The sequence below is a fragment of the Pyxicephalus adspersus genome, chromosome 7, assembly GCF_032062135.1.
Source record: "Pyxicephalus adspersus chromosome 7, UCB_Pads_2.0, whole genome shotgun sequence".
NCBI lineage: Eukaryota > Metazoa > Chordata > Amphibia > Anura > Pyxicephalidae > Pyxicephalus > Pyxicephalus adspersus.
Window position 1 is genome coordinate 58,395,574 of NC_092864.1, and position 17,283 is coordinate 58,412,856.

Consider the following 17,283-nt stretch of genomic DNA (forward strand, 5'->3'; position numbering starts at 1 on the left):
CTGGCCGTGTGGACAATAAGTTTCTGAGAAGTCCCAGTGTCTTCATCAATACGTTCACATCGGAATCAGACAGTAGTCGAAATAACTGCTCTGTGCTTAGGCCTCTTAAAATGTCTGATTTTATTTTCTGGTCAGCTTGAAATGCCATGTTCTGTAAAACGGAAAAACAGTTATGAAGATGTCATCAATTGCTAGATTGTCATATTAACAGAAGAATGCTTACCATTAAAGCCCAAATGCCATTGACACGCAGTGCAGGATTCTCACTTAGGGTTAAACTACATAGTAGTTCCACAGCTCCCGATTCTAAAATAGGCTGCAAGAAAAATAAAAAAAAGTTAATATACTTGTTAAACACAAAAACATATGAAAGCGTAGATTTATAACAATTTTTAACTATATTCCAAAGACCATTTTTTATATTATCCCAAAAAACAGTTATGCAAATGATAAAAATATATGTTAAGATATATCAAAAAAGGCCACGTTCAAACTGAATCTGCCAAAACTCCTAAATATCATTGTGATGAATAGGAGCAGTGCTGTTTTTCAGAAATTCCATGCAGCATCACAGGGAAGTTCACTGCTTAACCATTTCCATAGATTTCAGGAGGAATGTTTTTCAAATTCATTAGCTAACAAAGGTGGTAAATGTGTTCTGAAGGAGATTATGATCCATGATCTTTTGTGTGTGGTAAGAGAATGATGACCACTACAACATATCTCAATGTTTATGAATGCATGGACATTGCCTAACAGGTAGAATAGCACTAGGGGCACACAACACCTTTTGTTGGAAAGTCAAATTATTATTATAATTTCAAAGGAAAAGATAGCCATACTGCATGATTTTTCTGTGTAATAATTTCAAACAGATAAAACAGACTACTCCAGTGCTGAAGGGTTGTTTTTTTTAACATTCTCAGAATATATTTGCTTATTAACTCCCTTAGTGACAGTGCTGAGATCAAGCAATATTATTCTGAATGTCATGGCATAAAGCAAGCCTATCATTAACCCAAATCTATGTAAAATATTCATTGCTCTATATGTGGAGGTTGCCTTCATCACCAAAACAGAAAGTGATGGGAAAACCGAAATATTGAAGAGTTGTCAAAAAAGTAAGAAGTCAAAGAAAATGTATCCAAATAGGATAAACATTTTGATTATAAGTCTGAGATAGGAATTTACTTCGAAGATTTCCTCTTCTGTTCTGTTGTGTCTCCAGGACAAGAAATTTAAGTGAATCTTCCCAGTGAGACACAGACAGCACAAAATACCCTGAACCAGTTTTATTAGGTGACTCTTGAAAAACCTGAGTAAAAACGTATTAAAGTGGCAATATTTTTTCTGAACAGTTTTCTTTCGCTTTCAATTGTGTCTTGAGGCAGAAGCAAAAGATCCCTTGAAACCAGTTTCTACAAATACATTCTAAACTATTGTGACGGTCTTTATGCAGTGACAAATATCTTATTCAACTGCACATAGGCCATTGTTCTATCTGTGTTATGCTTGTCAAACATTACCTTGTATTCACAGACAGGACTCATATAGATGATAAGTATATTTCCTGCACCAATCATAGTCCTGCATTATTCTATCTTCAATTGTTTAGGTTCACTGGCAGAGACCCATTTCAGTAACCAGAGACATAGAATTACCCTTTCCTAAAGTGTAGGCTTTTTTTTAGGACCAAGGTGCAAATGATAACAGAATGGAGATCTACAGTAAGAACCACAGACAATAGAGGTTAAATGTTTTGGATTTCTCAATAATGGGTAAATGGGATAGTAGGGAGAGTTTTATTTAACCTACTTGGAGTTCAGATTTAACATATGGAAGATAAAACTTGGAAAAGGACCTCTGAATTAGAAAAAGTTGGTAGCTATGTTGTATATTTGTATACATTGCTCTTTTTTCCCACCAGTTTAAAAAAATGATAAACTGTTATGTAAAACTGGCATACTAAAGAGTAACGGGGTTAAAAAGGAATTTAGCAATGGCTGCTCATCAGTAATCCCCCATTAATTTCTATAATACTCCCACTCTCTTCCCTAATTTGATTTCAGATAAAATACAGGATGTTTTATGATGAATGCTAATAACAGAACACAAGATGGGTGAAGCTTTTGTGGTCCTCCATGGGGAGTCATAAAATAGATTTACAGACGTCATTCCTGCTGTTCCTTCCAAAAAGAAAAGGGACTTGTGGTTCTTTATTTGTATTGAATCATTTATAAATGAGAAATCCACTTCACTTCTGGTGCATTGATACATTTTAGAATTTAGAACACTAGTTTGTATTAGTCAAATCAATACCCTGACTTAGAATATGGGAGAGAAGAATATGCAGAGAGAGAATTAGAGAGAAGAATTTGCAATACCTCATTGGAATGTAACTAATAGTACAGGTAGTATACGGGTTACATACCAGATGGGGTCTGTAGGTTTGTTCTTAAGTTTAATTTGTATGCGAGTCGGAACATGTACATTATTTAAAAAATGCCATTAGGACAGATGTTTGTCTCAACATATTATCATGCAGCATGGTGTCAGTTACTGTATAAAATCCTCACTGTGAGAGAATTACAAACAAAGCAAAAAAAAAAAAAAACTTCATGGAGCCTGGACATTTATTAACTTCTGGAGCAAGCTGTGCAAAATGAAAGAACTGCAGAGTTTGTCCTGGACTCACCCCCCTAAGATCACCCACAACCTCAGCTGTGTTTAGCAAAAGTTTTCTTCTGCAAATAATGAAAACCGCCCCCCTCCCTCCTTCAAGCCTCTGTTCTGCACACAGCGAGCAGAGCAGGGAAGCCCCGTTGTATCTAGGACATCCCACATATCTATCAGTATGTGGGATGTCCCTAACCCGGGGACTACCGGTATTTGCACATAAATAGTTTTCTTATCAACAAAATTAAAGTGGACCTTTTTTATGACATATTTTTCATTAATATGCATTTAAGCTATGCAATGTATAAAGCTACGTACACACTTCCAATTATTATCGTTGGTAAACGAACGACGAACGATCCTGCACGATATATATGAACGATCGTATAGCACCGATCCTGTACATAGAGATAACGACACGATCGTTCGTAGATATTGTACACACAATAGATACGATCGTTTGAGCGATACAGGAAGTGATGTGCACGACAGGAAGTGAACGAACGTTCGTTCATCACGCATGCTCAGACCATGGACGATCAATGAAGGATCGTACACACAAACGATGGTCAACGATCGTCGTCCAATCCGATCCGCCGGTCCGGTCGTTCATTTCCAACGACTTTCCTCGTTCGTCGGCGTCGTTGGTTACTTTTTTTACGAACGATTTTTGCCCAATCGATCGTTCGTCGTTCTTTTTTACGAACGATTTTTGCCCAATCGATCGTTCGTCGTTCATTTTGAACGATAAAAATTGGAAGTGTGTATGCAGCTTTAGTGTGACACTTAGTGCAGGTTCAGACCTGCTTCGGGTTCAAGTGATCCCACTGGTCCACTCAAACATTGGGAGGACCAGGCTGTGCTGTAGCTAGGCTTGAATCACAAAAACTAGCTGAACAGGACTACAAAGCCTTCATGAGGAAAAACAGTTCGCATGTAAGTGTAACTGTATATATGTAACTGCTTGCCCGGAGCTCCGCTTTAACAAATCTTAATCCTCCATATTCTCAAAATTATCATATAAAATATTTCAAACTACTTTGTACCTTCCAATAAAAGTATTTATTCCTTCCTTAAAAGCCTATCAGTAAAGAAGCTTATAAATCTAGGCAAGCATATCACATAATACAAAAATTAAATATGATTTGTTTTTTATTTGCTATGGAAATTGTAATGGAAAATTTTACAACCACCAACAGACATTTCATTTGAATTTTATTTTTTGCAAAGACGGCTGTCAAGGTATACATATTTTATTATTCTTCAAAATGTGTTCATTTTAATTCAAAGTGCCCAATTTAGAACTATGGATCTGACTCTAAAGATGTTTTTTTTTTTTGGACCTCTGCAATGGACCCACTGCTTCCAACACACAGGATCCTCTACTACAGCATTTAGACTTTTTTACTCAGGTTGTGGCTGCTTTAGAAAGAAACATGCTGTAGGACTTTTCACACCTGATTAGGTGATAATGGGGGCAGGGATGTAACGTTGTTGAATGAGGACATAGGCCTTGATTTATTAAAGCTATCCAAGGCTGAAGGGGATACACTTTCCACAGTGAAGATAGGTGATCCAGCAAAACCAGAATGGATTTCTTAAAGTAATTTGCTATTTGTTAGCAAATGTTTTTAATCCTGGACCAGATCCATTTCAGCATTACTGGATCACTCAGCTTCACTATGGAAAGTGAAAAGCCTTGGAGAGATTTAATAAATCAGACCCATTGTGTAAGATAAGTCTGCCATTGTATGTGAATATACTGTGCATACCTGTAAATTATAACAAACTTTATGGTAATTTTTGTCTGCCTCGCCACTTTCCCTCATCAGCAATCAGTACAACTAAGTAGTTTACCAATCAAGATACATCTGAATCCAGTACCTCTCAATTAAAGTACATATTATGCCAAATCTTTAAGAAGTGATTACATTTCTTTAAAAATACTTCTAGGTATATTAGAGTTTTTTTTTTTTAGCAAATGATTGATTAATTCACTCTGCTTACTTTTAGTGCAAACAAAAATACAGTACGAATCATACTGTGAAATACAGTGGTACCTTGGTATAAGTCCTTAATTCCTTCCAGATCCTTGGACTTATACCAAACAGGACTTATATCAAACAAATTTTTCCCAAGAAATGAATCTGTTTCCATGACAAAAAATCCTATTGTTATTGGCATATTATACATTGATGGGGTTGTATGAAATAATATAAACACTGCTTAATACTAAAATACATAAATACAAAAGCAATTATATGAAGTAAATGAAAAGTTAACCTCACTTTACTTTGCTCAAGTCGAGTGCTTACTGGGATGGTTCTGAGAAAGGAGGAGGAGAAGATGTTCTGTAATTCACAGAGAGTTATAGCGCGGGTTGTTCACTGAATGGCAACAACTGGCGTACTGACCCTCGCGGGCAGTCATGGCTTTGTCTCGAGAGAGGTAAATAAGGGTAGTGTGCAGTGTTATGACTCATTTTGACCCATACAAGTTCTAGCACAAAGGTTTTATACCAAGCAAAATTTTAGGTGTCCAAACAGGACTTATACTAAGTTGGACTTATTCCAAAGCGGACTTATACCAAGGTACCACTGTATATTGATAATAAACTTTACCAAGAAAACCCAAATGATGTGACTGCATTAAGCCATCTATGGGTAAAGGTTTGTGAATTCTAACCTGCCCTCAAATATTTTTATATTTTGAAGCAATGAAGGGCAATACATTTAGCAGTTTTACATACAGTCTACATCATTCATGCTATATAGAGCTGGTCATTATTCAAAGCTTATATATTTTTGCATCAAAAATAAATTTCATGTAATTTCTCGTACATCCATCTGCTTCACACAGCTGTACATTAAACATATAACATCAAACAGTGGAAGGGTAAATAGCATATGGAAACATGCAGATACATTATAGTATTCCACACATACCTCTTTACTAGGAGAAAACTCAAGGAGAAGATTACATAATGTTGATGAAGCTACCACCAAGATATCATCTGGGGCATTCTGTAAAACCTGGAGGGAAAAACAGAAAAAAAAACATGCACATAAAATAGGCCTATAAGTCTTTAAGTTCATCAGCATATTTAAATATGCATCTTGCTATGATTTTTAAAAACAATAGGAACCTAAATGTTGTTTGCAGTCATGGCAATCATTTTAATGTTGCATAGAGTATTTCCAAGCAACATCCACAGAAATATCATTTTTTCTGCTGTTTTTAAGCTTTTCTTCTATAGGAACCAGAGTCCATTAATGAATAACATCAGTGGTGCAGGTGTGCTGGGGTGAAATGGAAGATCTTTCATTACTCATCCAAGCAGCTTCTAGAATTTATAGAGTTTACTAAGAACTAAGGAAGCTAGCTGGACAAGTAGTGAAACCCACATTGCCGTTGACTATCAATATCATCAACATTACAGAACAAGTCTGGATAATTGTAACTATTAGGTAAAACATGATTTGACCAAATGAGAACCTTCACTTACAAAATCAGACATCTCTCTAGATGTCTTAGGGAACTCCTGATAAAACCAATTCATTGGGTGTTAGTAGGAAAAATGCCCATTACATTAGTGGTGAGATGAAGAACTATGCAGGCACCAGCAATGGGTGATCAATCATTTACAGCTCCAGGAACCGCAGCAATCTCTGGAGGAACCATGGATGAGAATGGCTGCTCTAGAATAATAAAGTAAAAAGGTGACACTCCTGAAATCATTCAGAGATTGAGAGAAGCGTCTGACTTTTAGACTTCCTAAACTACATCAACCCACTGTTGTGTTTCCACACAAAGAGAAGCAATTTTGATGCAAACACTGTCAACACAGGCATCAATGCACATGCAAACCTGTACAAGAAATATTTGATCATACAGAGAATGTTCTGAAAGCAGTCCTGTATGTCTTTTTTTGCTAATCTAAATGGCACCCACAAAGCACTGTTTTGTGCTTGTTTTTCTAAGAACAGCATTAACAATTGTGGTGTTTGAAATTCAAATGAAAAGGCTGCCCCTAACACAACACACACTGTGATGCATTTTCAAAAACACAATGCAAACGGAAACAGCACCCAACAGGAAATGCAAACACAATATCATACTAACGTTCCACACACAGAATATGCCTGCACATCACATGCTGCTACAAATTTCTAACAAGAAAAAAAAAATTGTTGATACCCATGTTTGTTTTAGAATATTTCTATGAGATAACTACAGAAATTAATTACTTTCATTAGGGGTTTCCACACGGCATGGTCCTGAAAACTGGTTCGAAGTTGTTGGACTGATCTGGACAAACTGTGCAAACATCTAAAGAGAAAAGAGGAATTAGGTAAGGAAATCAGTAAAAGGTAGATAAAATTTCATAAACCTGCAACATCCACATTTTATAAACTTATTACATTGAATTACTTTAATTCAGCTGGGTGATGTACCAATCATTGTTTAGGATCAATTAGCACACTTATAATCATACAACTCTGTCCTTCACACATTAGGTGACAATGGCCTACTCAACAATATGATCCTTGCAGGTAAAATGCCACTTACTATTCAATGGCTAACATTTGTAGGGTCTGCTTAAGCCGCTCTTTCACAATCCTTTCCAATGACTAGCACTGCACGATGCATGAACTTGTGCTGTACATACATCACCGTTCTGCTCTATGGAGAGGGGAGGGGGAGAACAACAGAGAAGAACCCTGCTCTTTCCCTTCCCCTGAATTAAGGTCGTTAGTCGTCCATCGTTCGTGGATCCGCCAGGACAGTCGTTTGGACAATGGACGACTGGCGCTGTACACACGCCAGATTCTCGCCCGATATCGGCCCTAAGACGATTATCAGGTGAGGTCAATTGGATGTGTGTACGTAGCTTAACTCTTAACCGCTATCACTACAAGGGAAATAAGCAACATAAAATACTTCATACAGCAACACAGGAAAGGAAAATGTTGTAAAAGCTGATTTTTTAAATTATTAACTAATTTTTTTAAATTATCCAACTAATACAGATAATTGTTGCAGAATTTGATTAAAGTTCTAAACAAACAATAGTATTAATACATAGTGACCTACACACACACACACTTCATTTTGTCTACTGATAACATGGCTTACATCTGAGAAAGAATGCTGAATTCTTGTGAACTGGTAGGCCACTCTCATAGAAATGCAGATTTAGATAACAAAACAGCTGGCTGCATTCATGTGATTCCTAAAATGTATGCAAAGATGTGGGCAGTAGAAAGGAAAATCAATGGACTGTAAACTCATACCTGACAGCAGCTAACCGCACTTTGACACTAGTCTCAGATAAGCCATTCACAATCCGGTCCATCATATGTTCAGCCTCTATGATCTGGAGAGAGATGTTAATGCAGCATAAATAACATCAAGGGCACCATGCCTGCCGACCTTATTTCTATCAACAATACTAAACATAAGATAACATTCACACTATTGCCTTTTGCATTTTTATACATTTTTATATACACTTAATTTCAAAAGAAGCATCAATGAAATATATCCGGATATATTTAGAGTCTCCTGGCCAAGTCACAGCTTTAGCAATAGACTTCCCCAGTTTATCAATCTCTGTGATTCACCAGTTAAAACATTTTTTCTCATTCAAACGTTTAGCCTTAGCATACCAAGCACTTGTAGGAATAATATACCAACATAGCACTATGCATGGGTTCAGGGTTAGTGGTAATTTAAAAAAGACTTCCCTTTAAAGTACAAAAACATATAAAGCAAAGCATAAATGTGAGGATTATAGTTTTAGACACATTGTCTTCTATAGTAAAACTAAGCCATCAGCTATTTTCAGCTGGTAATAGCGTTTTTTCAAGGTAATTAGGAAGAATTACATGGATATTTAAGTTAAAAATAGCTTCACTTTAATGGAACTCGATGATTGGCCAGAATGATAATGGGAAGAAGAGGTAGGATATATACTAAGGTATATCACACTTGAGCATATTTCAATATTTGTACAACAAAAAACCAGGCAATGATCCACATCTGGTGATTTCAAGAAATATCAATGTAATTTATTTTGGAAACCTGTATAAAAAACATGCAGGATGCCAAAGGTGATCTCTCTTGAAAATACAGATATGCTTGTTGTTATTATAATTCTATGATTTTATTGTGAATATTGTGAATATGCTAATAAGGTGTTCTGGTTTTACTTTGATATAAGTGTCTAACTGCTTATTTCAGGTCAGTGATTTAACAATACCTGTATATTTTTTTAACATGTCAGTCACTAAACCAGCAACTGTGACACAAGTGAAGGATGTCTATGTACTTTCTCAGTTTTGTCTTTCTTTAAACATAATCAATGTTTTTAACTTTAATGCAAGATCTCAAATGGCTTTAGAATTTTGAAGAACGCCAGATTAGTTTACAACAATTATGCACATGAGTAAAGTTTTTTAATTGAACCTACGTAACCTATCAAAAAGGCATGCGTATGTTGGAAGGCAACTGGCATGGATAGGATTGAAAACGCACTGGCAACCGCTAAACAAAGATTCCACCTGTTTTTTAATATGGAGAGGAAAGGGGAAGGAAGAGCAAGCAGTACCCCACTGCACTTTTTTCCATTTACATGCACATCAGTCATTCCCAATCATAATTCATGGATCCACTGTGGCAGATTGATGAACTAGGTCGAGTGACTGCTGGACACATGTCAGATTCTCACCGGAGACAATCATGATCGTTTGCGATGGATAATGATTATCTGATGTGTGCATGAAGCCTTTGCTTTGAAACCAGCAGAACGCTAAGTACAACCCTGTCCTTTAAAAACTTTGTAGTTTTTGTATATTGAAACAGTATGACTGCAGTAAGGTAATAGGCGTTATATAAATGGACTCTTAAGTTTAAAAATAATGGTTGGTAATGCACATGTGCAGCACCCATTATTTTTGTTCTTAGTAATAGGCAGCAACAAAGGTTGGTCAAAGAGGATTCACACAGACAACAAGTATAGGAAAGTAACGTACGTACGTATGTGTTACTATGTCCATTTTCTTTTGTTTCTTTGGGAATTATCTTACATCTCATTATTTTATTTTCATTTTTTAAGGAAATCCAGGGCTATAATTTGTTTTTTTGTAAATTAGTTTGATATGTTTAGCCTGGTGTCTATGATATGTGACAATATGGTGGAAAAGTGTTATATAAAAAGGGAAATGAAGAAAACATAGTTTTCTCAATACACTAACTATAAAAAGTTTAGTTCCACAATAAGTGTTAGTGATATGCAGGCAATCAGCAAAGCTGAAATTCGTTTGGAAGTTCAGGTTGTCCCTGTTCTGTATAATGATACAAATGTGGTGTTTCCATTTTTCTGGCAAATTCAGGTTAAGATTTAACAAAGATTAATATTAAAAAAAGGAAAAGAAGAATTTTTGTTTATTGTGTAAACACACAAGGAAAAATAAAACAGATGAGTGATCCAAAACCCACATACTTTTCAGTAACTGACTCATTTTGTTTTGGGAAACAAAAAAATAAAAATACACAAAACATTAAATATTTTTTTTCAAGATTTGATTGGTCTTTATTAAAAACTTCCTCAAGCATACAGCAAACACATTTTACCAACAAATTCTATTTACAGGCTATGAAAAAATATTATAAAAAATTACACAATAAAACGAAGCATGAAAACTATCATTTTCAGTGAACCAGACCTTATTTTTGGACAAAGCTGGTAAGATACAATTCTCTCAGTACAATTGTTCTGGAAATTTGTCAACCATCAAGACTTCAAATTGGAAAGTATGAATATTTTTCAGGGTTTTTATTGACTTACCAAGTTGTATGGAAACACAAGCATATTAACAGAAGCACAATCATATTTTTATGGTACAGCAGGTAATAAATAACTTTTTAAATTAAGAAAAAAAAAAAGTTTTCCAGCAAGCTTACAAAAAAAGGCACCCAAAGAAATTCATAGAATACATTATCAAGGAAGTCCACTGACTTGATACATCAGGAGATGAATAATCGGGAGAAAGAATTAAAATGCTACTGTGATAACAGTATTAAAATTAGGATCCTTAAGGATCCAATACAGCTCTCTAATGAGAGCAAGAAAAGGGAAAATGTGAACTTTGTATTTGAAAACAAACTGAATAATCTGGAAGTATATGTCTGGCCAATAAAAGAAATGTTTTTTTCATCTCTTTATTGCTTTTAAAAAGGTACCAGGGGTTATTGTTTGCCCTTTATCGTACTGCTACACTGAAACCACAAGCAATGGTATCAGCTCTCTCCCCTGGTATTACAGAACACCCATACCCATATTATGGAGCGGAGAAGAGGGAAGGTGTCCTGTAGGTCAGCAGGAAAACCAAAAAGTGCTTACATCACTGCTTGGAATTTCAATATAAGAGAACCACTGGGTTGTTGGCTCAAACAGAAAGGTGCACACTAGACTCGTTGGGAGATTAACAGATATTTTGTTGTATTTGCAGCCATTTCAAAAAGATAAAATAGAGGGAAATAGGTTTGGATTGCAGAATGTACCATTTTTTTTCTAGATACTTATTTACACATACTAACACCTTTTTTTCGGCCAAACTTTAAGTAAAGAAAATCTACACAATGTTCCAGTGTAAAATGGGCGATATTTAACATAACATGTTTTAATATCAGCTATGGTTACTCAGCTTTAGGTTTAAATACTTTATTAAAATTTTCAAAAAAAAAAAACATATGGGAAAAGGGCCAAAGATTCTAATTTTACAAAACAGCACTCACTGAATATCAGTATTATGATTATAATTCAGTTAAAAAAAGCCCCACAAACTGCACAGTGCTGTACAACAAATATGGGATGCAGATGACGACCCTGCCCAAATTGAGCTTACAATCTATAGGGTGGGGGAGCATAGCAAACAATAGGTAGGGGATATGAAACAATGTTTAGTGAGGGTTTGGGAAAGGGAGATGGGTAGGGAAGGTTAAATAGGTAAGATTCAACAGTTTGCATGAATGAGGAACAGGTAGTAGCAAGCCTAATGGGTGAACAGGCAGGATATCTTTATGGGTTGTCTTTTTTAGGGATGGTTTCACTATGATTTTTTTTATCCTTCGTAAGTTAGCAACTGAGCATGAAGCATGTACACACTTGTATATGAATCACCTAAAACTGACATTTTTCTTCAACCCTACACATTTGTAGACTTCCTAATTTTGTGATAAATTAGAAGATATACTCTGTTTGATATAGGAATAAAACCTGGTCACAAATGGTTATTCCTTTGTCCATGATGCTGTTAATAGTATTGATTTTACAGATATCTCTATGCTACTGCAATCATGTGTGTCTAGCTGGGCCCTCTTTGTATTTTTTTTAACAAACAAAATAAAATAAGAGGTTTTATTTCACTTACCATAACTTTCTACAGGGAATGCTCTAAAACAGGAATATGGAAGCGGCTATGGTCAGGTTGTTTATGAAGGTGCATTCTCTGTTATCATTATCCTTTATCCTCAACAAGTCGTGAAAGGGGATTACGACTTGTGCAACTTTAAAAACTAGTCAGCAATGATCTTCGCTATGTTGCTCCTAAAGTAGGTTCCTTTTCAAGTGTCTCGATCATAAAAGTATGGGGGCTGTCATTTCTGGTCTCCTTCTGAAAACCCTAAATGCCTAGCTGTATCTGGACACAATTTAAGTCACAAAGTCAGTGCAATCATGCTGTAAAAAATGTGAACAAAGTATCAGACTCTCCTATCTCTTTTTTTTTTTGTTTGGGTGAGGAACACTGAAGCCAAAGAATTAGCAAGACAGTAATTACCATTCTCAGGAAAGGTCTGTATTTTGAGCCTTCAATATTCCAGATGTTCATTACATCTGCACCGTGTCTTTGTATGGAACTATATAGCATGATTTTGCTTCCAGATCCTCTAATAAGTATCACAGTTAGTAGCACAGCAGTGACCTCACAAAACTACCCTCCTTATCTACCCAGAAAAGTAGCCAGACAGCAATGACAATGTTTTCCAATGCGAATATACAGATAGGAGGCTGAACACATAGCAAAGCCTAGGAACAGTCACAGGTCTTATAGATGTTTAGCACAACTTGGCAAATCTTTAAAGTTCGATTTAACTTTAAGTTTAAAATAACTTTATAGAAATTTAGCCCAACCCGAAGTTCAAGTTATTTCATATATTTACAATGCTGTCCCATCTCAACTTTTCTGTACCTAGGAACAAGTACGAATGAGTCTTCAAGTCTCTCTCTGGACCAACACTGTCTGTGAATCCTTAAGTGAACCGTCTTCCTTCTTGATGGGATTTAATGAGGTTCACTGTAAATGTTTTACCAATGGCTCATAGGATTTGTTATGACAAATGTGAGGAAGCAGAACAGATTTGCAGCACATCTTTCGATATAAAGCCTTTGGATTGTTAGATCCTATTGGATCCACGTTTCTAAACAGCCCTGACATCACTCTTCCGTTGCATATCATCTTATTTATTTTAGATTTCAATAATAATCCTCTTTGGTGTATGATTAGTACTTGCTTTATTATTCTGCCCATCTGTTGTGTAAAAACAACACATGCATTCTAAAATGAATTCTAATCAAAACAGCACAGTTAACCCAAAAAAGGGATACTACAAGAGTAGGAAGGTAAGAATCCCACCTGTATTATGAAAATAGCTACATCTGTACTACAAGAGTAGTTCAAAAGCCTTAAAATACATCTCCCTGTATGATCCTCTGAACAGGTCCCAAAATAGATTACTGCCGGAATGAAAAGCTTCATAAAATAAATAAAAGACAACTTCTTTCACTTCCATTATATTATAATGAAAATATATAAAGGCTATGTAGGTACTTTTCATCAGACTCTCGCCTTAACAATTAATATTGGGCGAGAATCATCCCACGTTTGTGTTTATTGGCTAAGAGGTTTTTAAATCAGCAATAATTAACAATGTCTATAGTCATGTCCCCTGCAGAATCTTCTGATCTGACTGTAGTGTAGGCATGTTCAGCATGCATGAGGGGGACAACACTGCTCTGAATTCAGAGGAAGTTCAATGGCATTGTAAAACCATCATTAAAAGCTGCAAAATGTAATTTTAGTTGCCAGATAAACAGATACTTGTGATCTGCTGCAAGAGGAACTAGGGAAAACTATAGGTGAAGAACATATGCTACTGTTGGTGACAAAAACAAAAACAGCACATTGACTATTTTATTCACACTGCCTTAAGCAGGTGTAACTTTTGTAACTTTACCATAGTGATACAAAGTAGTACAATAAGCAAGTGAACTGCTTTGAAGCAGCTTTTATTCGCTTGCTGATACATACTGTGTTTATTATAAAAAGGAAAGCTAAAATTCGAAATCCTGGTCAAAAAAAAAAAGACAAACTGGTACTGAACTCGACAAGCTCAATTATCCTGAAAATGGAACTGAAGCCTGAAAGTTGTGATCAAAATAGGCAGGAAAAGGACTAGTCACCAGCATTGTGTGGGTGCCTGCAGTTATTCTTTCCCCACTATTATTTTAGTAATCTTATTCTGCTCTGTGTCATTGAATTGAGACAGCCATTAAGGCAGAGGCAGGATTTCTGTCTCCTCATCTCAAACTCCAGCAATGGAAAACAGTGAGCAGCATAGTAGTGGTGTCACCAAAATGCATTCCAAATGTCGGAGGCAGCAGTGTGTTAATCTCACACTCCATACAAACAGCTTTGAGGCTGTATGTGAAAGTCTACCTACGCACCCCCACATTCCATGAAATGCACAGGGATTTTTAGGAGCAATATTAGAAGAATGCAAATAGTAAGGAAGCTGCCTAGGCACAATTATCATTTATAGTTTTTTTTTTACAACATAACCAATCTTCACGATTGAATTAGGTGACATTTAAGTAAGGTAACATTATGGAGTTTGGCAGTATCCTTCCAAAGTTCGATTACGTACAATAAGTGGGTAATAAAAATCAATTGAAACGCAATCTGGTAAATAAAGGCATCAATAGCTAATACACAGTTACATAAGTTTAAACCCATATAACTACCTTCTTACAAATCATTACCACAATCATTTATTGGCACATAAAATATTTTAAAACACATTCATTTGCGTTTTGTTTTTTTTAATGGCACACAGTGAAAACCAAAGCAAAACCAGCACACAATTTCTCCTTCCTTGTCCCACATTTTACAAGAACAACTTAACTGAAAATTAGGTTCCCAGTTATAAACCTGTTAGGCTTGTATCCCAAATTAGATTTGTATTCATTAAATTAAACCTACCACTAAAGATATTGAAAATCCTACAGAACTACAATGTAAGATGCCAATAATACCTGCACATACTATGTCTTTCCAGTGCCCAAGTGTCCCAAACCTTGGGGTTCTGTAACATGTTAAGAGTTTGCAGAAGTTGTCCATCTTTTAAGTTCCTAGAGATGAAGCAGGCAAATTCTCAATGCTAATTAATTTTAATATGTACAGATAGTGATCTAGCAGTTGAAAAAAAGTGGATGTCAAAAAATGTTTGTGTTTATAACCCATTACCCGAAGAGTTCCAAAAGTGATTCTACTAGCACAGAAGATTAGGAACAACCTACTGAATGCTTCTTTTAGAATGACCAACATTGAAATTGTATACAGCTATGGGATTAAGGGCACCTGAAAAGTCAGATGGCATGGCTTTATCTATGTGCACACACTACTACTTACATTGAAATGCTATACCCTGTGCACTATTGGCTGGTTCACATTAGAAACTGTATTACATTGTTCTTCACTTTTAGATAACCAAAGGAAATCGTATGGCGTCTTATTTGTTGTGGTCCAAAATAATAGTTATTATCTGGTGCTATTGGTGCCACAGTCTGGCTCACACATTCTGGGCACATTTAGTATAGGAGCGTACAATGAATATCATATTGGAGAAGCATCAGACCCCTATAAAAATAAATGTTGTCTTTTGTGGAGAGTACATGGTACAGTCAGTACCATGTCATGCTGGTGCCAGATTCGTTAACAATAGAACACAGGTGGTAGTTTTAAACATCTAAATCAGTTCTCCATGAAAACAATGTCAGTTTTAGCTTCAAATATCTAATACATTTTGTGCTACACTACTAAGGTATTTATGAACAGACCGATGTATCCCACTAAAAATATCACCCACTAACAGCAGACAAATTTATGTTAGTGTTGTTAAAACTGTGTACTGGGGGAGACCCCAAATTTAGGATGATTCTATACACAACCTCAGACCTTAAGGTTTAAAGCCTTAGGGAAGCCCCTACTGCAATATGTGACATCTACTGCTAGAGCTCAGACTATGCTCAGGTGTGCAAGCTTCATGTTTGTTTTTTTCAAAACGTCTTAGCACCTATTTTAGTTCAATATTTTTTTTTTATTGTGATGCCCGTTTCACTTCCAAAATAATATGTATGTATGGGTTGATGGAAGCACTCAAGCATTCATTAGTTCGTTCTAGGTTGGAGACACTGAATCTATAAACTTAGTCACTTCACTGAAAGTAAATGGAAGCACTAGGGAATGGTTGCTTCCTATTGACCCCAAACCCAAAGGCATTTCCCTGGTAAATTCTGCAAAATAAAAAAATGCACACACTCTACAGAAAAGAGGTACAGTACAATAGTGATAAAGTTCCCCAATTCAAATGTAAAACATTTGTAATGCTTATTAAAAGGCTCTGTGTTTGAACAAAACTTTTTTTGTATCTGATAATATTTGGGCTTTATAGAAAGACAAAAAACTTAAAATATTTTACGTTTTACATAGTAAGTAAATATTTTACCAATCAATTTGTCACAGTATATCACTCAGTATGGGTAAAAAGTCCATGGTATGTTGCTACCGATTCACAACCAGTGTGCTTGTAACAATAATTTTAAGACCTCTGATAAACTTTGTAGGAAACACAAAACTTAGGATATACTTGGGTCTTTATCTGGAAAAGCAACTAAAACATACATAGTTATGTGCCATTAGCACCTTTAGGTGCACAAGATTTGCATATCCTAAAACATAATGAAAGTTGGCACTAGGAGCATCCTGGAAATGAGAATTGGAAGGAAATTAAAACTGGACATTAAGTTTAACCTTACAAAAAATAATATAATTGCTGCTGGGGAGGGGGACACCCCAACAGACAAACATGCAAATGGACAAAGATCATTGTTACACAGGTTAGGAACACAACTCCCTTAGAAAGCCGATTTCTTAACACTAATCTGAAAAGTTTTAACAAGGTAATTTTTAATAGTATTCCCTCCTCAAGAACAGAGACTTTTAGAAATATGTTAGTAAAAGTTGTTTGTAAAGTTTTAAGTTACCCATAGGCATAGGCAGTTGGATGGGAAGGGAATCTAAAATCTATGGTGTACCAACATAAAGCATGGCCAAGGTTTGTTGGAAGTGAGAGTCAATCAAATAAACTAGAAAACCATTTTAATCCTTTAATGTTTCTGTCTGTAATCTAGTACAGAAGGTGTCAGTAGTGCTTCAACCCAGGGCTTCCTTACATAAGCTAAAAAGGTGGTCTAATGTGACTTTT

At 35.8% G+C, this 17,283-nt stretch overlaps 1 protein-coding gene across 2 annotated transcripts in view; it reads right to left on the reverse strand.

Annotated features, from left to right (window-relative positions):
* Positions 1–17,283, reverse strand: part of ARMC8 (armadillo repeat containing 8) — a 61,302-nt gene that overhangs the window by 8,709 nt on the left and 35,310 nt on the right. For both annotated transcript variants that reach the window (XM_072418630.1, XM_072418628.1), the window contains 5 exons: positions 7,971–8,053; positions 6,924–7,005; positions 5,622–5,708; positions 224–316; positions 2–151 (listed from right to left, as the gene is read on the reverse strand). In XM_072418630.1, the coding sequence (XP_072274731.1) occupies positions 2–151; positions 224–316; positions 5,622–5,708; positions 6,924–7,005; positions 7,971–8,053 (495 nt within the window). The remainder of the gene's footprint in view (position 1; positions 152–223; positions 317–5,621; positions 5,709–6,923; positions 7,006–7,970; positions 8,054–17,283) is intronic.